The 24,189-nt window shown below is 44.6% G+C and overlaps 1 protein-coding gene across 2 annotated transcripts; it reads left to right on the plus strand.

The window, feature by feature from the left end:
* LOC138629554 (pecanex-like protein 3) lies at positions 1 to 23,945 on the plus strand. 2 transcript variants are annotated; one of them, XM_069713326.1, is made up of 36 exons: positions 1 to 230; positions 1,408 to 1,897; positions 2,570 to 2,778; positions 2,869 to 2,974; positions 3,191 to 3,230; positions 3,383 to 3,478; positions 3,672 to 5,411; positions 7,919 to 8,048; positions 8,328 to 8,497; positions 8,920 to 8,977; positions 9,111 to 9,252; positions 9,384 to 9,541; positions 9,778 to 9,931; positions 11,662 to 11,694; positions 11,793 to 11,964; positions 12,090 to 12,200; positions 12,666 to 12,757; positions 12,872 to 12,981; positions 13,534 to 13,639; positions 13,736 to 13,828; positions 13,926 to 14,076; positions 14,647 to 14,791; positions 15,594 to 15,771; positions 15,942 to 16,050; positions 16,291 to 16,420; positions 16,527 to 16,585; positions 16,683 to 16,898; positions 17,415 to 17,668; positions 17,955 to 18,185; positions 18,655 to 18,758; positions 18,852 to 18,999; positions 19,085 to 19,315; positions 19,528 to 19,802; positions 19,887 to 20,056; positions 20,308 to 20,714; positions 20,850 to 23,945. In XM_069713326.1, exons 2-36 carry the CDS (start codon positions 1,745 to 1,747, stop codon positions 21,000 to 21,002), a joined length of 6,834 nt encoding a protein of 2,277 aa, XP_069569427.1. In that variant the 5' UTR covers positions 1 to 230; positions 1,408 to 1,744; the 3' UTR covers positions 21,003 to 23,945. The 2 variants fall into 2 exon arrangements, with proteins under 2 accessions (XP_069569427.1, XP_069569426.1); XM_069713325.1 differs by having other exon boundaries at positions 1 to 173.
* The last annotated feature ends 244 nt before the right edge of the window (positions 23,946 to 24,189 follow it).

Consider the following 24,189-nt stretch of genomic DNA (forward strand, 5'->3'; position numbering starts at 1 on the left):
TTTAGCATCCCGAGGAGGAAAGCTCTGAGATTTTTTTTTTTATTTTTATTTTTTTATTTTTATTCTTTTTTTGGCGAGAGGACTTGGATGCGGAAGGAGGATACGAGGCAGGCTGGACAGCTAAGGCTAGCTGGAAGCTACGCTGCGACCCAAAATCGGGAAATCATTTCACCGTGAGCACGAGTATGAACATCTGTCGAGCTATCCGGGGCGAAATACGAGCTGACGACGTGAGCGGCTCCGTCGGGGTTTGTTTCGGGGAGGGGGGGCTGTGACGGGACGTTTCTCCGGGTTGAAAACCAAAAAAAAAAAAAATGCTCGTATAACGCGGCCTAGCATTAGCCGGTTAGCGTCCTGCAAATTACCGATATTTTCACGTCCGTCTGCCGCTTCAGACGACTTCTTCACCGTCGGGCGTGTTTTCGTTTTCTCGGAGGACGTCGTCGTCGATTTGAACAGAAAGCGATTAAGAAAATGTTCGCAAGCTATGCTAAAAAAAAAAAAAAAATGTTTGTTAGCTTGCTCTTGTCAATCAGAAAACTTTAATCTATTTGTGGCCCTGGACACGAAAATAGGGAGTTTTAACCTCCTTGACGTGCTGTCTGAAATCTGGGAGATGTATATCTGCTGTGTTATGTGGCTCTCCTGTTGCTTTGATGTGGCTTACTGGCAAACGTTAAGACTTTCATTTCATTTAGCTGCTGCCACTGTGAGCTTCATGTCATCCTCACTTTGCTTTTTAGTGATCAGTGGAAAACTGTTCCTCTGCAGTCATAGTTAAGTAATTCAAGGTGTTATTACCGTTTTCCTTTCCCGAGTAAATCAATTAAATCAACGCCAGCCTGAAGGCAGGAGGGGAACTGTACACGTTCATAGTCGTAATGAGCAATTTAAAGTAAAACAAACTACAAAGACATTTTAATGTGGTTTTCTTCTCGACTGAAATGTGCACCGGGTTTGTTGTATTGGCAAGAATCTCTTGAATTGAATACAAACTATAAAACGGGGGTTGTGACTCACTATATTGAAATTTGTTGTGATATTGGAAAGGAGGTGCTATATTAATATTCAATATTATTTACCTGTTCTCGACATTGTTTATGCTGTTTCACCTGAGTGAAAGATTCAAATGGCTGAAAACAGATTGCAGTGCTGCTATTAATTGGTTTGTGGTTAAATCAACACAAAATAAACCACCGTCTGCCACAAATCTGTACATGTCGACTCCTCATTAAAAAGGATAAAGTGTTTTTGAGACTGCTACAATATTTAAACTTGTTGAGAAGATTATTAGTGTAGTTTGGATTAGATCAGATTGTTGCCTAGCTTTCATGTTTTCCACTGAGTGTAATGTCTAAAACGTAAGCCTTGTGTAAGGAAACTGACTAATTTCTTTCTTTCTTCCAGATGAATGTTTTTTCATGCATTCAGTGGGTTGCCAATGTGCCAAAAAGTCACTCTCCTGATTACCCAACAAGGATTACGCTAGAGTGTGGCAGCGTCGGTGCAAGGAGAGACCACATACTGGCACAAGAATATGCAAGGACTCTTAACCTCAACTGAAATATATATATACCCAAGACACAGAACTATTGTCCTTGATGAAACAGTCTTGGTCAACCTGCCATCCTCAATGGAAGTGCCATCGTAGACACAAGATACCGTGGCTCAAACTGATGCACAGTTTTTTGAGCTACAGTCTTGGAGGAAGTGTTCCGGCTTTTGCTTGAACCAGAAGGTGGAGATGGGTTCCCAGGCTCTTCAGATATTGCGACAGGGTGTGTGGGCTTCACTTACCGGAGGCTGGTATGTGGACCCCCATCAGAGCACCTTCTCCAACTGCTTCCACCTCTACCTTTGGATATTTCTCCTGACCTTCCCCTTTCTTCTGTTCATGGTGAGCACAGTTTTGCAGCAGCTGCAAATAAACAAAAGAACTGCTAAATTCTGGGCATAGATTCTTTTAAGCCATTTTTCAAATTTTGTCCACGACAGTTGCTTTTATTTTCCCGATGTGACGGCTTCACAAGGAATTAATACATGGTCAATTTTATTTGTAGCCCAATATCACAAATCACAAATGTGCCTCAAGAGGCTTTTCAATCTGAGGAGTACACCAAACTCTGTCCTTAAGCTATAGACTGAATCTTAGACACATATTCACAGTAGCATTATCTCATAGTTGGTTGTCTAAAATGCAAACTGTAGGAGATACTAAACAAACATAACAACAGAATGGATAAAAACTTGGACATTTGTCCACTGGTGTTTGAAACAATATGGGAAAACTGGAATCTCTACCTGCACATGTGTGGTTAAATAAGATGCTACAACAACCTTTGAAATTGTACTGATACACAGAGTAGTCTAATGTTTGAATGTATTAAACAACTCAATTCTACTGTTATCAGTGATAAATTCTTTTAAGGGACAGCAACACGTTTCCTTGTTGAAATGAGCCCTGAGAATTTGTCAGCTGTCATCAAGTGATTTCTGGCTCTTATGTCTTGAAGTGGCTGCATTTTCTCATTTTTGTAATTCCTCTCATGATCCTTTTGCTCCCTCTCAGGCTCTTCCTCCTAGCTTGGTGGTGGCAGGCGTATACTCTGCTGTGGTGGCCATCTTTTTCACAGCCATCAAGGTGGTGAACTACCGGCTTCATGCTATGTTCGACCTCGGCGAGATTGTGGAGAAGAAGCAGGCCTCGCTCACCGCTGAAGCCCCAAGGACAGAGGAAGGAGATGAAGGGTCAGGTGCTCATGATGGGAATCAGCACAGGCAAGAGAAGATGTATTTGAAGTAAAGCGATACAGCCTCAGTGCTGTGAAATGAAATCGCTTCATTTATTTAAATGTAACTTTGTCGCAGGAATAGTCATGTTGGTGTGGAGATGACTGTGTTTCGGAAGGTCAACTCAACCCCTCCGGTGCGCTGTAGCTCCCAGCACTCTCTGTTTGGCTTGAACCAGGTGTCGGTGAGGATTACTTTATTCAATAACCAGTCTTGACCTTTCTCCCTTCATCGTTTCTCCAGTTCTACTCGGAAAATGTTGAATGTCCTGCATCAAACTGCCTCCAACAGTAGTTTACTATAGATTTGGATTTCCTTGCCAATCCGGCAAACATTTCAATTGTATCCCAATGTTGTCATGGACATGCACTGACTGCCTATTTGTGTCTTTACTCTTCAGGAGTTTTTGCCCCAGCTAGAAGACACAGGAGGCACAAAGGGTAAAGTATCTGAGTTCTGTGTTTTTTTTATTCTGCATGCCAGAGTTTTATGTTAAACCGTGGTATATAATGGATAATCTTAAATCTTTGCCTGAACTGATCTTGCATCAGAACTGTCTGCATTTTAAGTGTCTTCTTTCCTTTTACCTCAGATATCAAAGAGATAATGCGGGAGCAGGGAAGCAATAATGTGATTGTTACATCAGCCCACCGTCAGATCCTTCGTCAGAGTTCCCAGGACATCATCAGTAAGTCTGCTGGTACTCTGATCAGAAATCAGCATTAAATACACTGAGTCACCTTCTAATCATTACTGTAGGAAATCAAGCCGGGCTATAGGCATACCAGTACTTGCATACAAATCTATCCAATGAAAAGAATATAAAGAAAAAAAAGAAAGAAAAGCATTTCAGTCTGGTTTTGTTCTGTGTTACTGCACAGGAGCTCCCAGTGTGGTCCAGTCCTGCTTTGCTGCTGCTCTGGGTGGAGATTTCCCAGGTCTCATGGGAGTATCCGGAGTGTCAGCTGGATTCGAAGAACCTGGAGAGTGCTTGTCCATCCCCCCTTCACCCTCAAGTCAAGAAGATGGCGGCGAGAAAGAACAGTTAGAGGATTTACCAGAGTCTCATCAGAGTCCTGAGGACAATGGGTTGGGGGCTTATTCTCCTCTTGGCCCCTCTGCCGAGTCTGAGAGCCTGGGGGATACTCCTCTCAGTCCCCTTATTAAGAGCAGCTTAAGTGAGGAGCTGAGTGAAAATCTCCTGGGTTTAGGCCTGGACCCTGTGGCGTTTGCACCTGGGACTGAGCACCCAGGCAGCCGCAGTGGGGTAGCACTAGCTGCTGGATCCACGGACAGTTGTTTCAGCGCAGGTGGAGCGACCACAGACCGTGAGACGCTAAGCACCGTCAGCAGTTACCGTAGTGAAAAGACTGATTCCACTCAGCTGGAAAGTCCTTCGTTCAGCCAGCCACGGCCTGCAGACGGACAGACGTCTGCCTCCACACCAGCGATAGGATCCAACATCCTCAAGCTCACAGAGGATCCAGCAGGACAGGGTGGCAGTGATACTGACAATCTGTCAGACAGTGTGCTACTGCGCTCCCCTTCCAAAGAATTCTCCCTCAGCCAGGGGCTGGACCGGACACTTGTTGAAGGAGAGGATTTGCCCCCCGTACACTGTGACATTGCACAGCCCCTTCCTCTCCAGAACTCCTCCCCTTCAAGTAGTGGCCGCTCAGAGGTTTATGATTTAGACAGAAATGTCCCAGTTCCTCCTCTACCCCCACCTCGGCAGGCCAATTCAGTGCCCTCAGGGCTGGCCCTGGGTTTAGTGTGTTCTGAGCCTGCTTTGCCCATATCCTCCACCCCCTTCTTACTGTCCGATCAGCCGGCTCTGCAGTCCCAGCAGGTTGTGCGCCCTAAAGACTTGAAGCTGCTGCGGGCCAGCGGCAGTAGCATGGGGCACAGGCCGGGCCGGAGGAAAGCGCCAAGAAGGCGAGCTGGAGCGGGCAGCAGTAGTTTTGACTGTGGCTCTTACAGGCGTCAGCACAATCATCGACAACACAGAGATTACATCCCGGTGCGCAACCGACTGGGTACCAAGGCTTACAGTGAAAGTTTGTTTGAGGATTCCAGCGACGAGGACGATGGCAGCGACATGAGCGCCGGTTCCAGTCTGGGCTCTCAGCGCCGATACAGCTCGGACGACGACGACGACGACGATGACGACGACGACTCGAGTTCCTCTACCTCCTGCTACTCCCCAGACCTCGCTAACACTGGCATTATATCCCCTCTCCCCTCTGCTGCTCAACTGCCCACTCCAAGGGACGGGGATTTACCTGAAACTGCTGGCCCCTCTCATTCTCGTGCTGCTCAGCGCTCTTCTAGCACGGCTAGTGCAAAGACTCATGCGAGAGTGCTAAGTATGGACGGGGCAGGAGGAGGCCAGAGCAACGCAGCTGCTCTGCCCTCTACTCTGCTCACGATGCCCTCCACCTCCACCCCCGCACCTCGCACTCTCACCATCTCCAAGTCTGATCTGGAAGCCCGCACTGTACACACAGATGGCTTCCCTGGAACTCATCACCATCGGCTGGATTCGCTTGGAGGCTCTTGGACTGGCAACCAGATGGGTTGGAGGGCAGCAGAGCTGGTTGAAGAGGGAGCTGTAGGAGGAGGTGAGTTCATAATCTGTGGGCCAGCATGTGTGCTTTAGAAATACTTCCTGTCCTGGGATGGAGCAGTGTTTTCAATGTGTTTTGCAATATTCAACGGACTAAGAAAAGCCGCCCAACGCCAGGTACCCAGGGAGTCCCTGAGGCCAAATTATAAAACAGAATAAGATAAGAAATTTCTGCTTGATATCATTTACTTTAAATAATTTATTAACCACAACTGAAGAATTTTATCTTGTACTCTATTTAGTCTAAACAATTTGAGAGCACAGACAGTAGTTCCCTTAGTTCATCAATCTCTTAACATATTATGAACAGCCAAAAATGGTTGACGACGGCCTCTTCAGCTTGTAGTTGAGCACTCTCTGTACACCGCATCTATGATTCTAATACCCCCGTAGAACCATTTTAATTATTGCAAAACAAAATAAAAGGTTGGTGATTATAAATCGAGGGAAAACCAGCCTTTTTTTTTTTTTTACTCAATTATCTGAAATAAATGTGGAAGTGAAAAACACGTTATTTTTAAACAGTTTTTTTTATTATTATTCTTTTTATTTAACAAGACTTATGAAATTACAAGAGCTTTATTTATGTGGTAGCAACTAAAAAAAGATAAATATTTACTCAAGCTGTAAATAGTGTTGACACGTGCAATCGCTGTGTACAAAATTTGCTGCGTGACTCAGACCTCGACTCGGAAGAAATTTAGTTATTTGGACGTGCGAGTTATAGTCACAATCCTCTCGAGGTTAATTTAGGTCATGAATGTGAAAGTAAACATCTCATTTACTGATTTAAGAGCAGTGCTATTTTGTGACTCATCTTTGGAAGTTTACAAACCTCCAAATAAATGTCTGGCAGATTACAAGATGATGAAAAAGAGCTGCCCTGCCACTTCAAGTTTTGGTCATATTTTTGTTATGTTTTGGCAGCAGAGAGAAATGTTTCCTGTGACATCAGGACGGGTCTGGAGAGACCTTTTGAATTTTAGAACGAACAAAGAAACAACAGGCCATGTCCTTATGATCAGCGATGAGTTGCTTGTAGTTGTAGACTAGAGGTGATAATAATGTCTCGCTGTATAAACAATGGAAATTGAACCTCGAGAGTTGTGCCGTCCTCGGCAGACTGAAGCCCTGAAGACGGGTTCTGGGCTGTAAGCTTTGCTATGTTCGTACAGAGCATTCAAAGAGCGCTATATTTAACGTACAAAAGGAAATCTCAGTTCTTTTCTCAATCGTTTCCTGAACTTACCACTGATCTGGAGGCAGGAGAAACGCAACCAGCTGAAGGTTCACTGTGTCCCCAACACAGAACAGGTCACATTTTTTTCCAGAACCAACTATTATAATTTAACGTGGAGGGAGATTGTACCAGCAGCTTGAATTAATCTGGGCAGCGTCGTCTTTGACCTTCTTGGACACCTACAAAGTAGTGAAAGCACCAAATAGCTATCCATGAACTTTGACCTCTTGCGAGCAGTGTCCCTTCAAATACATCTAATCTAATGATTCATGGTTCAAGATTTTTTTGTAAATTTGTTTTAGTCTCTTCTGTCCAATCTGCTTGTTTTTTTCGGAGTAACACAAGATTATTAAGTGTTTTTGAAGATGAGAGTACATTCAAGCCTGACCTGAAACTAAAAGGAGTTTCTCAGATCGAGTGCGCTGAAGGAGGGTTGAGTCATTCAGTACTAAGAAATTAATGAATAAAATCCTCACATAGTTAAGTTCTAAAATAAACATGCAGCCAGCACAACATTTACATTTTAGCGGTCCTTCAAGGGCAAAGTTGAAATATTGCTATTTATGACGTTATAGAAGTGACTTTATTCTAATATCTATTTAGCCGACAGAAACCAGATTAAACAACACTAGACATTTTTCAGAATCAAACTGCTCTGAATTAAATCAAATAAATAAATTATGAATAAACTGAAAAAGTTAATAAATGGCAATTTCATCCCAACCCCTAAAATATAAGCATTAGTATGAACCAAATCACCCTTTACTAAAACTGCGGCAATTTTATTTGTGTGATCAAAAGTATATATTGATGTCAGGTTTGTTCCACTGTGTATTGTAGCATAGATGCCTTTGTTAAAGTCAGAGAAAATGAATACATCTTAATCAAAGATCATCTTAAAGGGCAGCATCACTTAATGCCTCCGCAGACCTGTTTCCAAAGGGAAATCATGAATGTATTAATGCAAATCTTTGGCTATTGTTCTTTAATCTCTATTTATTTGAAGTAATCAGTAACATAACTTATTACGCTACAGTTGACGATCAACATTAATGCCTCGTTTAAGCCTTATTAATACAGCTAGCATGTACTTACCGTGGGGTTTCTCATCATTTCCTTCAGGCAACGTGTTTGTTAATGTTTTGTTTGAATTTGAAATAACAGTCAGAGGCACTTTTAGGCTAATGGTGGATATCTGTGTTCATTTTTGGTGCCTTGTAATGTAAACCGTTGCACTGATGTAACCGATGATCCGTCTCCAGCCATGGCTCCAGAGGATGGGGGAAAACATGAATCGGTCAGCAGTGTAAAGAGGACCCAGGCCATACGCAGGAGACACAATGCCGGCAGCAACCCAACACCGCCCCCGTCAACCATGGGATCCCCTCCCAGGTCAGTCCGCTCGGCAGCCGGGAGTTGAAGCCCTGCCTACAACTCTTTCTATTATTTGTCTCGCCAAGCAGTCGAAGCAAGTTTAAAGTGTGATGTATTGGAAGAATCAGCTATCCAAATGAAAACTGATGCCATGTAAAGTAATATTCTCAGCAACGTTTAGAGAAATTGATAAAACGTTGATGAATTGAAAGTACCACTCGTGCAACCAGCTTGGCAGATAAAACTACACTTTTGGAGCCAATTTTGTGTTTGTTGTTTTTTTTTGTTGTTCTGTAGCCTCCAGGACCTTCAGCGTGCTCGGACCTCGTCCCATTCACGCACTCGCACACTTCCGTCAGCCTTACAGTTCGCCTCTTCGCTCCTGCTGCCCCGCAGTGGCATCCACGAGGCCTCCACGTTCGACGACACATCCGAGGGGGCGGTGCACTACTTCTACGACGAGAGTGGTGAGTTGGTGGCTTTAAAGGAATAGCTAAAAAATGTTGGTGACGTGAATATTAGTTTTCATGCGTAGAGTTATATAATATGGTTGATACCACCTATGTCTTAGCTTGGCAGCCATGTGGTTGCCAGGCAACCAGTGGAGACCAGTGGAACTACAATTAGTACAAACTTCAAAATACGAGTGAAGGCATGACACTCGCTAGCTGCACCAAACCTACTTTCTTTGTCCGGTTTCGGTCCATATTGCCTCTTCCTTCTGTGCTTTGTCGGTCTGTTGTACTGTTGTGTCGAAATGTATGCAATGTTGACAAAATTGGAGGAACATTACACACAAGTGTATCATCTGTTAGTTCTTGTGTTTTAGTCGCAGATTATTCCCTATTGAAAGTTTTCCATCTTTGGTTTTCTTTCTGTTGTGTAACAGGAGTGAAGAGGTCCTACACATTTGGACCTGCTGGAGGCGGTTATGAGGACCCAGTGCAGTAAGTTAATTAAGTTGTTATTGTCTCTTCCCCCACCCCCCCACCCCCCAAAAAAAAAGACTACAGGAGTTAGTTTGCTGTTTGGGAACATGGTGAATAGTGACAAGAAGGCCATGAAATGTTCCTCTTGCAGGGAAAGGGAGAGACAGTCCCAGTCCTCGAGCTTCACCTCCACTGAGGTCCAGGAAGGGGCACCAGTCATGTCCATGCTGCAGCCCAGACCAGTGGTTCTACAGGGCATGCAGGTGCGCAGAGTGCCTCTGGAAATGCCCGAGGTTAGCAGTTTTTCATGTTTGATGTGGCAGATTATTGCAGGTAGATTGTCAGAGAACAGAGCTGACTTTCACAGACGTTTCCTTGTTTTTCCATCTTCTGAATTTATCGCAATTTCTCAACTCTTCTCTAGTTTGATCTGGATCATGAGTCTCTACAAGAGTCCCAGGAAAACACTTTGATGATTGAGGAGAAAGCCAAACCCAAACAGTACTATCGCTTTTGGGTGCTACCTGGGAAGTGGCTGAGGGTTCGATACGATCGATTGGCTCTTCTGGCCTTGTTGGACAGGTAAAGGAGACTGTTGGAGCAGGACAGAGACCAGATTCTGTTTGGGGCCTTGTTCTCCAGGGCAAAGCATTTTGTGCTTGTCCCTAAAATCTTCAATTAATAGATAACGAATAATGTTTCAGTACATTGGAGTTTTCCTGGTTTAACCTTTTTTGCATTAAAAGCAATGAAACAATGGCTTCCAAACATAATTGGTAAGTTGTCCATATATTGATTGCTCTGCATTCTGTTGCCAGGAACCGCCGTGTGGGAGAGAACGTGTTTGCTGTGGTGCTGGCCAGTCTGGTGGCCTTCCTCGGGTTCCACCTGCTGCTCCGGGGCTTTTTCAGGGACATCTGGGTCTTCCAGTTCTGCCTCGTCATCGCCAGCTGCCAGTACTCCTTACTGAAGGTACCTCACAACTGGATTTCATCAAAAATGACTCTTGTATATTTATCTTTCTTGGTGACAAATGTGTTATTCCAAAAAGATGGCTGTAAGATGTTAGAACGCATCGCGGCCCATTTTTCTGTGAATTTCAGTTTTATTTGTTTCCCAGCACAGCCGCTGTCAAGACTACAGGAGTCGTGCAATGTAGAATGCTCCTCTAGTGTTGTTAAATCCAACTCACTACATTTTATCAGTCTTTTTTATATTACATTACATTTCATTTAGCTGACGCTTTTGTCCAAAGCGACTTACAAAAAGTGCATTTCAACCATGAGGGTACAAAACCCAGAACAACAAGAATCAAGAAAATACAATTTCTTCAAGAAAGCCAAACCACAAAGTGCTATCAGTAAGTGTCATTTTAAGCGCTACTAAAGTTCTACTATTCAAGGTAAAGTCGGAAGAGGTGTGTTTTTAGTTTGCGGCGGAAGATGTACAGAGTTTCTGCTGTCCTGATGTCGTTGGGGAGCTCATTCCACCATTTAGGAGACAGGACAGCAAACAGTCGTGATTTTGTAGAGTGTTTAGCTCAGTGAGGGATCAACAAGCTGATTGGTAGAAGCAGAGCGGAGTGAACGGGCTGGGATGTAAGGTTTGACCATGTCCTGGATGTACACTGGACCCGATCTGTTCACAGCACGGTACACAAGTACCAATGTTTTGAAACGGATGCGGGCGGCTACTGGTAACCAGTGAAGGGAGCGGTGGAGCGGAGTAGTGGGAGTGAATTTAGGAGGTTAAAGACCAGTCGAGCTGCGGCATTCTGGATGAGCTGCAGAGGTCGGATGGTACTAACAGGTAGACCTGCCAGGAAGGCGTTACAGTAGTCTAGACATGAGATGACCAGAGCCTGGACCAGAACCTGCGCCGCCTTGAGTGAGAAGAGGACATATTCTCCTGATGTTGTGCAGCATGTATCTACAGGAACGTGTTGTTGCAGTGATGTTGGCAGTAAGGGAGAGTTGACTGTCGAGTGTCTCCAAGGTTCTTAGCAGTCAGGGTCGGGGATAACACAGAGTTGTTGAAGGTAATAGTCAGGTCGAGGGTGGGAGAGTCTTTCCCCGGAAGGAAGAGCAGTTCAGTCTTGTCGAGGTTGATTTTCAGGTGGTGTGAGGACATCCACTGAGATGTCAGTCAGACAGGCAGAGATTCGTGCTGCTACCTGTGTTTCAGATCGGGGAAAAGAGAGGATCAGTTGGGTGTCATCAGCATAGCTGTGGTAGGAAAAGCCATGCGAGTGAATGACAGAGCCAAGAGAGTTGGTGTACAGAGAGAAGAGGAGGGGACCCAGGACGGAGCCCTGAGGGACACCAGTAGTGAGAGGACAAGGTTCAGACACAGATCCTCTCCAAGTTACCCGGTAGGTGCGGTCGTTGAGGTAGGATGAGAACAGGGAGAGAGCAGCAGTCTTGTTGGAAATTTGAGTGCAGAACTGCTGAAAGTGCAAGACCAAAATTACAGACATGTCATAAATCTATCCAATCTGCATGGAATTTTTCAGTTAAATATTAGGATCAATCCAACGATGTCTGCCCACCTTTAAAGAATGATCTATTCCATCCAATATATGTAATGCATACAGTGTAAAAGCATTAAATTCTTGTTTTCTTTGGGCATTCCTTCTTTCTGCACTGCTTTGGTCATTGTCCGAAATGTACTTGAAACCTAAATTCCTCTCCTCTTTGTTGCAGAGTGTACAACCAGATGCAGCCTCTCCCATGCATGTGAGTCCTGGTTTTTCATCTTTTATTTTCTAAAATGTATTCAGAGCACAAACCTTTCACCTTGTTCCTGTGGTATAACTGTGCGTCTTGTTTAACAGGGCCATAACTGGATCATTGTGTACAGTCGGCCAGTCTACTTCTGCTTGTGCTGTGTGATGATCTGGATCTTTGACCTATCGGGTCACTCTGAGAGTCTGCAGCCCTTCTCCCTCTACGGTGTCACCTTCTTCTCCACACATTTCCTGCTCTGTGTCAGGGACATGCTCATTGGTTAGTTTGTGAACACCACGTTTTACATCAGATTGATATTGGAGTGGATTAGTGGTTTAATTTAGTCGAGCTGTTGTTTTCGAACAGACGTTTATAAAAAAAAAAAAAATGTTTTCCTCTTTCAGTGTTTGCCTTGTGTTTCCCGGTGATTTTCCTGTTCGGGCTGCTACCTCAGGTCAATACCTTTGTGATGTGTCTGCTGGAGCAGATCGACATGCACATTTTTGGTGGAACTGGTAAGGACATGCAGGCAGGATGATGATGTAATACCCCGTCAGGAAGTGAGGGAAGTGCTATAGCATTTTAAGATGACCAGTTTAGAAACTGCCATTGTGTTCAGTCCTGCATTCAGACTGCACGATATATTTGTCTGATAAGATGGTCACTTGTTAGATGATCGCACAGTCCTGAATTCTTGCCATGACGTGGGAGAGTCACATGACACGTTGGGAGCTGAACCATCATGATTTGCTGTCCTTCACAACATCAGGATCGGCTTCTAGAAACAAGAATGTAAACACAGGCATCCATAGCAGTACTATTGATACTGACTGTATTCAGAAAAGGCTAAAAAAAAAAAAAAATGAGCATGGACATCCACACCAGGAGAGCATATGGTTGGTTTTTTTTGTCTCTTGGTCTGTGAATCTAGTCTGAACCCAGCAGAAGTTGATCTTGAACTCTGTCCTGTCTCTCCTCAGCCACTACCAGCCCCCTCTCATCTCTGTTCAGCCTCATACGCAGCGTGTTGGTGGCTGCTCTGCTGTATGGATTTTGCCTCGGTGCAATAAACGTAAGTGAAACAAAGGTTTTCCGTGCTAGTTAGAGGAGTTTGGGTGTGGTACTCTGATCGCTGTAGGAATTGATGTGGACAGGCACCTTTTTAATCTGCTCCTTTTTCCTTTAGGCACCGTGGGGAGACGCCCATGTGCCAGTATTGTTCTCTGTGTTTTCTGGCCTCCTCCTGGCCTTGTCCTACCACCTCAGCCGCCAAAGCAGCGATCCCACCATTCTGTGGTCAGTATTTCCTGTTTCACATTGTCAACAGTGATTTTTAGATGTCATTCATGAATCTTTTTTTTTTTTTTTTTTTCTCCTGTGTACAAGAAAAAGAAGCAAGTCTAAACATTAAACGCAGTTTGTTATTGTCACACTGCAAAAAAAAAAAAAAAAAAAAGTGATTAAAAGTCTAATATTTGATGTGAAACCTGTTTTTAGTGATTTTTTTTTTTTAAGAGGTGTCTCGTGGCGTGTCTACAGAGGGGGCATCTCAGCCAAGTTTTTCAGTCATCCATCTGGCACAACATTTAGTTTTACTCACGCTTTCTGCATAAAATATTTAGCTCCAAGTTTATTTTCTTCTGCTTGACGTGGGAAACTGCAGGAATTGTGTAATTGGTTCTAGGTCTGCCAAAACTCGAGTGACCTACACACACAGGAGTGACGCTGATGTATGACAGACACTTCTGCTGCTGACATGCTTTCACAACACGGCATGAAAAGACTTTGATGTTACACCTCAGCTTTTCGCTCTAGTTCTCAAAATTCATTTTCCCCCTTTTGCATCAGGTCACTGGTTCGGTCTAAGTTATTCCCAGAGCTGGAGAACCGAACACCAGAAGAACCCCCTGTGGAGATCAAGGACCCTCTCCCGGAGAAGCTGCGTAACTCTGTGGTAAAGTTTGCTGCTCTGACTGCAGCCGGACAGTTTTTTTTTCTGTCTTGATTTCATTTTTTTGGGGAAGTTAAAACTCTCACTGTCTCTTTGCAGAAGGAGATTCTTCATTCAGACCTGGTCATTTGTCCCCTCATGGCTGTGATCACCTTCGCCATCAGTGCCAGCACGGTTTTCATCGCTCTTCAGGTTAGTCGGAGCAGTGTTTATGATCCTCTTCTTGCAGTTCTCTGAAGATGTTAGATTTTTAACGCTTGTTTTCCTCTCTTTTGCTCTCGACCAACAGCCTGCTCTCAGCTTTGTCTTGTACATCCTGGCTGGAGTCGTAGGCTTCATTACACACTACCTGCTGCCTCAGCTACGCAAACAGCTGCCGTGGTTCTGCCTGGCTCACCCAGTGCTCCGCTCCAAAGAGTACAGTCAGTTTGAGGTCCGAGGTGTGTGTCTGACTACTCTTTCATCTTCCCTCACATGCACAGGAAAATAGCGTTTGAAAATGTCTTCAAAGTATAAAAAGAAACAACTGCTAGAAGAACAGTGAGATCTCGAGTCAATGTGCTTTTGAGAAAAACACCCTTAACATCTCTTGATGGGTTGCTGCACAGAGTGCTTCAACCAGCTGTAATTATTTTGAAACCAAGCAGCATATTTCCAATATCACTGATAGTTTAAGAATGAATAAATAAACATTAGTACTTAAGGAGCAGTGTTGAAACTAAGGGCTCATTTGATCTCAAGAGGTTTTAGTCCATGTGAAATAATCACACTTCATATGCTGCCTTCTCCTGTACAGCTTCCTCACAGGGATGATATGTTATCCTGAGTCGTATTTGCAGCTCGGGATTTCAGAAGTAGTACACGATACTATCCGTGGTGTAAACCTTCTTTTTTTTTTTCAACTGAAATCATTTTCTTTCAGATTTATTTCCCAGCTTTTAGAGGGAGAGCTCGAGTTTGGACGGTGGTACAGTTGTGCAAGACCGTTTTGCTTTCTGTTTGGTCCCCAGATGCTGCTCAGTTGATGTGGTTTGAGAAGCTGTATGCGTGGCTTCAGTGCGTGGAGAAATATTTCATCTACCCGGCCGTGGTGCTCAACTCCCTGACGACAGAGGCTCGTACAGTGGGGCAGAACCATAAAGAGCTGGACATCTAGTAAGCCTCTCGTCATTCTGTTTACCACCATTTCACATCCATACATGACGCCATTCCTCATCTCTGCTCCCCTTGGCCATGTGCTGACAGCTGTGTGTTGGAACTGAAGAACATCAAATGTAGATATGCTGAGTCTCCCCCAGGTGTATTTCTTTCTCCAGATTGTGCTCAGTAGCACAAAGTACATCAAATATACTCCTGCAGTTGTTTCCTCTTTGACCACACGAGCCTCTGTGAAGGGAAATCCGTTTATTTTCTGCAGCTACAGTTTCTCCCTGACTTTTCATTCCCCTAATTAATTTTTAATAACTTTTCTTGTAATCATCATGAGAAAATTGAAAACATGTATTATTTAATTAAACCTTGTTCTGGTGCAAATTCAGGGTGAAAGCTTTTTTTGTTTTTATGATATTCAAAAAAAAATTGCTGGTGAAGGGAAATATTCAGTGGGTATTAAGTGCTTTTAAATGAATGGTGCACTGAGTTTTAATAAAAATAGAAGGATCTTTGGAAGCTACTTTTTATTCATTACAAAACACATCTTCATAGTTAGAAGTTCCCAGTGATTTTGAGAGCTGCATTTGGATGACACAGACCTGAGTTTTGGTTAATGAGTGACTTGCACATGTGAATTGTCGACTCCGGCGTTGACACACAGACAGGAGTTCAACTGTAGCTCACGCAGACAGCTGCTTGGTCTGGGTTTGGAGATGTCTTTTCTTAGTTTTGGGTTTTAGCCGTGATGTCAGGATGTGTCACTGATTTCCTTGGTGTCTCTCTCTATCTCTCTCAATACCTCCAGCAGCCGAGCTCTCTTCATCTCAGTCGCAGGCATGAAGCTGCTGCGTTTGTCCTTCTGCACCCCGTCGCAGCAGTACGTCACGCTGTGCTTCACCACGCTCTTCTTCCACTTTGACTATCCGCACTTTTCGGAGACCTTCCTGATTGACTACTACTTCATGTCCATTCTCTTCAGCAAGGTCAGATCACAGGAACAGATCTTCTTTGTATTATGTTCACAAATCATTCATTTGACTTTATTCTACTTGGGGAAACAGTTTGTTGTCCACAGAGGATATCTGCATCTCAATCTCTGTTACATCTACATACACTTTTTTGTGTGATCTTGATTTATCCTTTGACTTCTCAGATGTGGGACCTGCTGTACAAGCTGCGCTTTGTGTTGACTTACATCGCCCCCTGGCAGATCACTTGGGGCTCAGCCTTTCACGCTTTTGCTCAACCCTTTGCTGTGCCCCGTATCCTTCAGTTCCTATGAATACGTGGTAGTAAAAATACACAAGCTCTAACCTTAAAGTGTAATACATCAGCAAACTGTAGCTTCAAAATCTGACCCAGTCAACATAAACTGAACATTATAAGCTACTTTGTATTGCAGGGCTATTGTACTGATTTGCATTATGGCACTCTGTTTTTATTTTGATAGTATGGGAGATATTTACCAAATTGTTTATGGCCCTTAACTCTTGTTACTTCAGACTCTGCTGTGCTTTTTGTCCAGGCCATCTTTTCTGCCCTCTTTTCCACGCCTCTAAATCCTGTTCTAGGCAGCGCTGTGTTTGTCACCTCATACACCAGACCCGTAAAATTCTGGGAGCGAGACTACAAGTACGTGTTTGATATAATTCCCTGTGCAAGTGTGTAACTGAAGCTTATACAATCCAAACATAAAGTATTTCCATTCAGCTCTAATCCAAGTTTGTCACGTTCGCAGCACCAAGCGGGTCGATCATTCAAACACCAGACTTGCCACTCAGTTAGACCGCAACCCAGGTATACCGCAGTGTTTTCTCACCGTCTAATCGTGTCTATCAGGCTCCTGTTTGTTTTTGGTTTGTCGCTATGGTGATGGTCTGTTCTTTTCCTGAAGGTGCTGATGACAACAATCTGAACTCGATTTTCTACGAGCATCTGACGCGCTCTCTGCAGCACAGCCTGTGTGGAGACCTGCTGCTCGGCCGCTGGGGAAACTACAGCACGGGCGACTGCTTCATCCTGGCGTCGGACTACCTCAACGCTCTGGTGCACATCATCGAGATCGGCAACGGCCTGGTCACCTTCCAGCTTAGGGGGCTAGAGTTCAGAGGTCAGTGGCAGGGGATGATGGGGGCTGATGATAATTGGAGCGTCCAGCATGAGTGCACTTTTAGCTGTTTACCAGCTCTTTGCAGTTAAGTGTTGTGACAGAATGGCATTTATTTATAGAGATCAGATGGAGTATTCATGTAAAAAGAGGCATCTGATCAGGTCAGCTTCCTAACAGCATTTTGTTATTCCTAAAAAGATCAGTTTCATGGCCGTAGATTTATTTTAAGGTTGTTCAGGACTAAGAAGAATGCTGTACGTCACTCTCTAAAGATGTTGTCACTTTATCATCTCAATTTATAAAATCTCCTATTTTAAAATTAGTTTTCTTATGCACACAGAGAATGTTTTTTTTTTTTTGTAGGGGCTTGTATTTAGGACAATAAATGAATGTAAAGTTAAGTTCTTTACATTAATTTAAGATTTTCTTCTTAATATGTCATGCTTTTCACAGGAAGTCTCATCTGTTGGAGCTCTTTGCTTGAGCAGCTTGTCCTCATGTTTCACCTCTGTCCAGGTACCTACTGTCAGCAGAGGGAGGTGGAGGCAATCACAGAGGGGGTGGAAGAGGACGAGGGCTGCTGCTGCTGTGAACCGGGTCATCTGCCACACATGTTGTCTTTCAACGCTGCCTTTGGACAGCGCTGGCTCGCCTGGGAGGTGGCGGCCACCAAGTACGTGCTGGAAGGCTACAGCATCAGCGACAACAACGCAGCCTCCATGTTGCAAGTGTTTGACCTTCGTAAGATCCTCATCACATACTATGTCAAGGTGAGCCGTTCGCCAAGGGAGTTCTCTTTTTCTATATGCTCTTACTCGGCTTTAACTACTGAAGCTTCTTTTGTTCTACGGGAGATGTTGAGCCCGAAAAGGACTAAACAATTGGCTTTTGTTTTAAATACACGATAGTAATGTAATATATGCTCACACTTTTCGTCCAACCGTGTTAATGCACAGTCAGCCTGTTGTATTAAAATGATAACTGTAACCCTCGATCTTCAGTTTTAAATGCTTGAGGAGTGAATAAGGTGCAACGTGTGTTTGTTCCCTCCAACAGAGCATCATCTACTATGTGAGTCGATCCTCAAAGCTGGAAGAGTGGCTGACTAATGAGACGGTTCAGGAGGCTCTGCGGCCTTGTCTCGGGCCGAACTATGTCGACAGTGACCCCACCTTCAACCTGAACATCGATGAGGACTACGATCATCGAGCCTCCGGCATCACCCCCTCCTCATTCTGCATGGTTTACCTGGACTGGATCCAGTATTGCAACAGCAGGCGGCAAACGGTGAGAGTCTCCAGCTACACTAGAATCTCACATGAATCTGGGTTCTTTTTCCTGATTCAGATAATTGGCTAAAATATAACCAAATGCATCCTGCCCTCAGCCATTTAAACAATTGAACTGCAGCATTATTCTGCAAATCAAATTAATTCTAGCCTTTTAAAACTGAGTAAAGAAAAGTGGAACTAAGGGAAAAGCATTAAGAGATACTGAATAAAGAAATGTGGGGCTTTGCGTTTCTATCCTGTGATTAACCTTTTCTAAAATCAAGCCAAGAGCTGCTTGCTTTGATTGATGGTCCTACAGATAACTAATCTGACTCGTACCGTCCATTTCCATGCTTAGTCAGGGCTTTTTTTCCTTATATTACTTATTATACAAAAGAAAAGATACTAAAACAAATGAACAAAGAACAGCAATACTTTAAATATACAACATTGTACACCATCTAAATTTGACTTCTGTGTTGTAGCCGGTAACTTGTGAACGAGATTCTCCACTTGTCAACCTGTGTTTTGGCCTGTGTATCCTGGGAAGAAGAGCCTTAGGCACGGCCTCCCACAGCATGTCTGCAAGGTAAGACCACCCGACCGTGTCCATCACTGTTGCCGATTCCATCTGTATACGTCGGCAATGTGCAAGAGTCTCTGCTGTTTCTTCGTTGGACAGCTTGGAGCCGTTTCTCTACGGCCTCCATGCGCTCTTCAAGGGAGACTTCCGCATCACGTCCCCCAGGGATGAATGGGTGTTTGCAGACATGGACCTGCTGAACCGGGTCGTGGCACCGGGAGTACGGATGTCTCTCAAACTGCATCAGGTAGCATTTCCTACAAAAGAAGAAAACTGGTCCTGCGGCTACAGGAATGATGTGAGACCAACTCTGTAACCTGTATTTCTTCCAGGACCACTTTACGTCTCCAGATGAATATGAGGATCCCATGGTTCTGTATGACGCCATCACGGCCAACGAAGAGAAGATGTTGATATCGCACGAGGGCGACCCCGTGTGGCGCAGTGCTATTCTAGCAAACATGCCTTCGCTGCTCGCACTGCGCCACATCATGGATGACGGCAGCGACGAGTACAAGATCATCATGCTCAACAAGAGGTTCCTCAGCTTCAGAGTCATCAAGGTCACAGCTCCTCTCGTTTGTCACTTGTTGTCTCTGACATGGTTTACGTACGGTCCGTTTCATTTATCATTGTTGTATCACTTTATTAGTTCTCATGTGCGGGAGTTGTTTTTTTTTTTTTTTTTTTTTACTTTGAGCCGGATAGATATTTTTAGATTCAGTCCGTCCTTCTCTGCTCCACCACTGATCTGCCTTTGTGCTGCCCCCTACAGGTCAACAGGGAGTGTGTGCGTGGGCTGTGGGCGGGGCAACAGCAGGAGCTGGTTTTCCTGCGCAACCGTAACCCCGAGCGTGGAAGCATTCAGAACGCCAAACAGGCCCTGAGGAATATGATCAACTCATCGTGCGACCAGCCCATCGGCTACCCCATCTACGTGTCCCCCCTCACCACCTCGTACGCTGGGGGGCACAGCCAGCTCCGGTCTGTGTGGGGCGGACCGGTCAGCCCACACAACATTTATACCTGGCTCATCAGCAGCTGGGACAGGTACATGTTCACCACTTATTGCGATACATGTACACATGTATTTCAGGGAAGGTGATGTAACCTGTGATAAATGTCTCCTTGCAGGTTACAGAAGGGCTGCGGTGCCGGCTGCAACAGCGGGGGAAACATTGAGGACTCAGACTGTGGAGGCGGCTCCACCTCCATCTCCACCAACCCAGCCATTCACACCACCCAGAGCACACCGGCCTCCAGCCTTCCCCAGCCACACATCACCACTGTCCAGCCCTCCATGGGTAAGACCTCGGCTGTCACGGACATAGTTTAGTTAGCATCATGTGACCAAAGCGGGACATTTTGTCAGAGGACATGATGGCGGCTGTCAGGGATGGCCTGTCCTTTTTAGAAGATAAAAGTCACAAAACAGTACCAACATTATTGTGTGTCCCTAAAACCTCCAACCTGCTCCGTTCTGTTTTATCTTGACGTTATTACATCAAGTTGAAGATGAATTACTGACATGTTTTTTTTTTGTCTTGCATTTCAGGTACAGACAACCCTGTGGGTCCTACTCAGAGCTGGCCTCACCACCCTCAACCTCTCCCGTTAACTCTGCTCAGCCAATCAGAGGGCAGAATGGAGGCAGGCCTGCTCACATCCCTGCAGCGTACATCATCCATCCAGGGCCTCCTGGGCCAGCAGCTGTCCAGCTCCCAGCTCTCCTTCAGCAGCGCTGTGGCTCCTCCAGCTCTGCCAGGCCCAGAGCGCTTCTGCCCAGTGAGTCTCCTGGAGAACTCGGGGCACAGAGCGGGCCAGCGGGCTGGCCTTGGCCAGGGCAGCGCACTACACTACGAGAGCCACTTTGGCAAGTGGAGTTTTTCAGGCAGGAAGGGTTTTAGTGGACCAGCGGCAGTGGAGGGGGAAGGAGGAACAGTACAGACCATACGCACACAGGTGAGGAGACTATCCTATCAAATATTGGCGTTTTCTATTCATCGGTGGTCTTTCCTTAAAATGGCCCATCCCCGCTTGCCACAGCATGCCGTGTGCTGTTTCACCCGTTTACCTTTGTTCCAATGTCTCTTCCAGCCTACTCCTCCTGCCCCACTACAAGAGGCCAGTCTGACACAAGATCCTTTGGGAGCCACTCAGTTGATGGATCCAGCCCTGCTGTCTTCAGGGGACCCCCTCACCCCCAGAGAGGAATCCACAGAGCTGCCTTTACTTGATCACTTGCGCTGAGTCTGCACTAATGACCCCAACTGACATTTTCTAGTGACGGAGACACCTGCGGTCGAATGTGAACCGGGCCTGGTCCGCCCAGGCCGGACTCATTCCATCAACTCTTGTTTAACTAACTCGGTGCAACCACAATTTGTCAATCGTCTAATGGCCGTCTGCAATACTGGATGGATCTGGGTAGTTCCACATCACCCCTCTGCTTCTCAGCCAGAGGAGTTACACATCGGTTAGCATGCTGAGCTGACGCACGTCAGACCATGAAAATGATTTTAGCCAACCTGTTTATTCCAAAGTCAGCTTTCATCACGACTCAAAAGGGCCTGATGATGTACTTATTCTTAACTGTTTTTCTGACAAAGGCACTCCGTGTCTCTATGGACAACCTTCTGGTTGGAACTGTAGTGACAGGCCACAAAGGCCAGTGCAATTATAAGGGATATTTTGTTTGAGGATTGTTTATTTTTCTATACTGGAGGATAGAGGATTGCCTCTTGACTGTCTTCACTTGACATTTGCAGCAGCAGTTTCTCTTTTGCATAACCAATAAAAAAAACAAAAACAAAGGCTCCGTATGTCGCTGTATGTGCAAGTGAAGGACATGTGGAAACCACGATAAGCCTTGTTTTGTTCTCCCCCATTTCACCACCCTCACTGGACCTACAGTTGGACATTTTGAACAATTTCAGGAGCCTCCACTTCTCCCCTGCACAATACAAATATTCAACAAGGAAAAAAAAACATCCAACTAAAATGTCATCCTTGTCCTCTGGCCTGTTTCCCGCAGAGGTGCCTGACAACAGTTATTTTGCAGGGATCAAAAAAGCTCCCTCCCATCCCCGCCGACGTGGTGCTTTTACTGCTAGTTTACAGTGGATTCAGGCCTGGACACGAGAATCTGAATCTGACTAGCAACATAGAGATGTGGGATGACTTCGGGCGTTGCTGGTTCCCAGTGATCAGGATCGTGCCGAGGACGAGTCCAATCTGTGAAAATTGTGTTGATCACAAATCAACAAAACTAGGAGTGTTTAGAAACTTAAAGCCTTTTTTTTTTTTTTTTTTTTTTTTTCTGTTTTGATGAGTGGAATGTCCTTTTGTTGTTGTTGTTTTCTTTTACTTGAAGAAGTCCCTCGGTGTTCAAGATGCACTGAGTTTGTTTTCTTCGGATAACCAATCAATAACGCCCTCTCTGATCAGACCCGGTCGGCTCGTGGCTTTTCCAAATAGCAGGGTCCCAGGCTGCTGTGTCTTCTCCTGCCTGCAGCACGGCCCCTCCTGTTACTATACTACTGCTTCTGCATCTCCTGCTACTACTAATATACCCACTACTACTGCTGTCGCTACAACAGTTACATCCAGCGTTTTAGTTGGACACAGAGCTGAAGAAATACTGAAAGCAAAAGGTGGAATATTTATTTGATTAATATTGTCTTACAGATATCTTTAACGGGGTTTGTCTTTATGGTGTGCTGATCTATTGAATTGGAAAATCTGCCTTCTGTCAACTGCACCCGCTCCCCTCCCCTCCCCTCCCCTCCCTCAGTTTGTTTGGTGTCATCACATTTGTATCATCTCACCAGTGGCTCTTTTTTTTTTTTTTTTTTTTTTTTTAATAAGAGTGTAATATAACTGGAAGTATTCCTGAGAAGACACTTTTAAATTGGTTTCTTTCCCACTCTTGCACTCGTTTTGTTCGACCAGTGAAAAGCAAAGTAAAATGCCGATCGGGAGTTTGAGTGAGTTTAAGTCCAACGTGAAACGCACGAGAGCGAAGACGCTGGCAGTCCCACCGAAACTAAGCGCTGAACAGCTCCGGTGGCTTTGTGGCCGTGGGCCCGGCTGTGTTCACGGGAGTCTGAAATAACCTTTGTGCCATAGCATTATTCAGCGGATGCTAGTTTTCTTACCTGCAGGAAACTTGAGGAGGAGGCCAGCGTTCTCAGGGTCCACAACGGGAAAGAAATTGGCTTCTTCTGCGGGAAGGCTTTTTGTGCGAACTGAAAGGGGACTTAAAAAAAAAAAAAAAAGTGTCACAGTCGTGAGGCAGGTTGAATACTGGGTCACACTGATGTTACATAAAGAAGACCCTTTTTACTCTCTCTGGATCGGAGAGGCGTCCCGCTTGCTGTTAAAGCCACATCTCTTTCAAATCTGTCTTTGCAGCACTTGTATTTTCTTCCCACTTTAAGCTCCTTACATCCAAACAAGGGACATAAACAGTACAAAGCTTCTTTTTTTTTTTTTTTTTTAAACATTTCTGCCACTCTGCTGTGAAGAAGCTATGACCGGGGACAAAACATAGGTGTGTCAGCATCCCTCTCAAAAACACGTTAGTAACTCCCTCCGCTCAGGAAAAACAGACTTTCTGATCAGTGCTGTTTTCGGTTTTTCTTTTCTCCTCATTCATTTTGTATCCAAAGCGACGGGGAGTTTTGCTGTATATTTTCTTCGTCCTTTCTTCGCTGGGAGTCAAGAAAGCACAAGTTAACAGACAGACCTGGGTGTCAAAAAAGAAAAAGGGATTTCTCTAATCTCTGAAATTATGTACAGCATGTTTCGTATATAAATATATATTTAAAATATAAATCTATTTTATTATTGGATTTTGGGTTCTTTCACATCAAAGACACTATGCTGAGGTTTAGGGGAGGGACTCTCGTGTTTTCCCGTCACAGGGGAGCGCTGAGTGGAGAGAGGCACTCTTCACATTGAAATGTGCAGTTTGGGAAGAATCAATTAAAAACTTCTTTTGCACAAAATGTATCATACACCATCCCACTTTGTTATCGTTTTATTATTTTAGTTATTTTTGGGAGGGGTTGGTCTTTTATTTAAGAACTTTAAGTCAATGTTCAATGTTCTGTACAGTTTTTTTTATGTGATTTTTTTTTTTTTTTTTTTTCCTCCTATTTAAATTAAAGGTTTTTGTGTCCTTGTTTGCAACTAGACTGCTGTGAGTGATTTCATGTTCCTCTGTTTGTCCTTTTTTGTTTGGTTCCAGAGTTTGTTTTGTGTCTGGGGAATCTTTTAAACGTTTTTCTTAATTTGCACTCATTTTGAATCTTCACATTTAACAGCCTTCAGTAGTACACTCTTTAGTTTAACGATCCACTCGTACAAAGCGTCTTGAGGAGCAGATAAACGAGGGGAACGCTGGTTAAAAGCCTTCCACGTCTGGCAAGCAATT

Source organism: Brachyistius frenatus, unplaced genomic scaffold, assembly GCF_029030835.1.
Source record: "Brachyistius frenatus isolate BFR_SWC_R1_liver_20210118 unplaced genomic scaffold, ASM2903083v1 Contig_117, whole genome shotgun sequence".
In the NCBI taxonomy this organism is placed as follows: domain Eukaryota; kingdom Metazoa; phylum Chordata; class Actinopteri; family Embiotocidae; genus Brachyistius; species Brachyistius frenatus.

Bases quoted from the DNA above. Each gene is read 5' to 3' on its own strand.
- LOC138629554 (XM_069713326.1), top strand. From the start codon at position 1,745: ATGGGTTCCCAGGCTCTTCAGATATTGCGACAGGGTGTGTGGGCTTCA. The intron at 14,077-14,646 runs GTGTGTGTCTGA...TTTGGTCCCCAG, and splicing joins CAGTCAGTTTGAGGTCCGAG to ATGCTGCTCAGTTGATGTGG. The intron at 20,715-20,849 runs GTGAGGAGACTA...TGTCTCTTCCAG, and splicing joins TACAGACCATACGCACACAG to CCTACTCCTCCTGCCCCACT.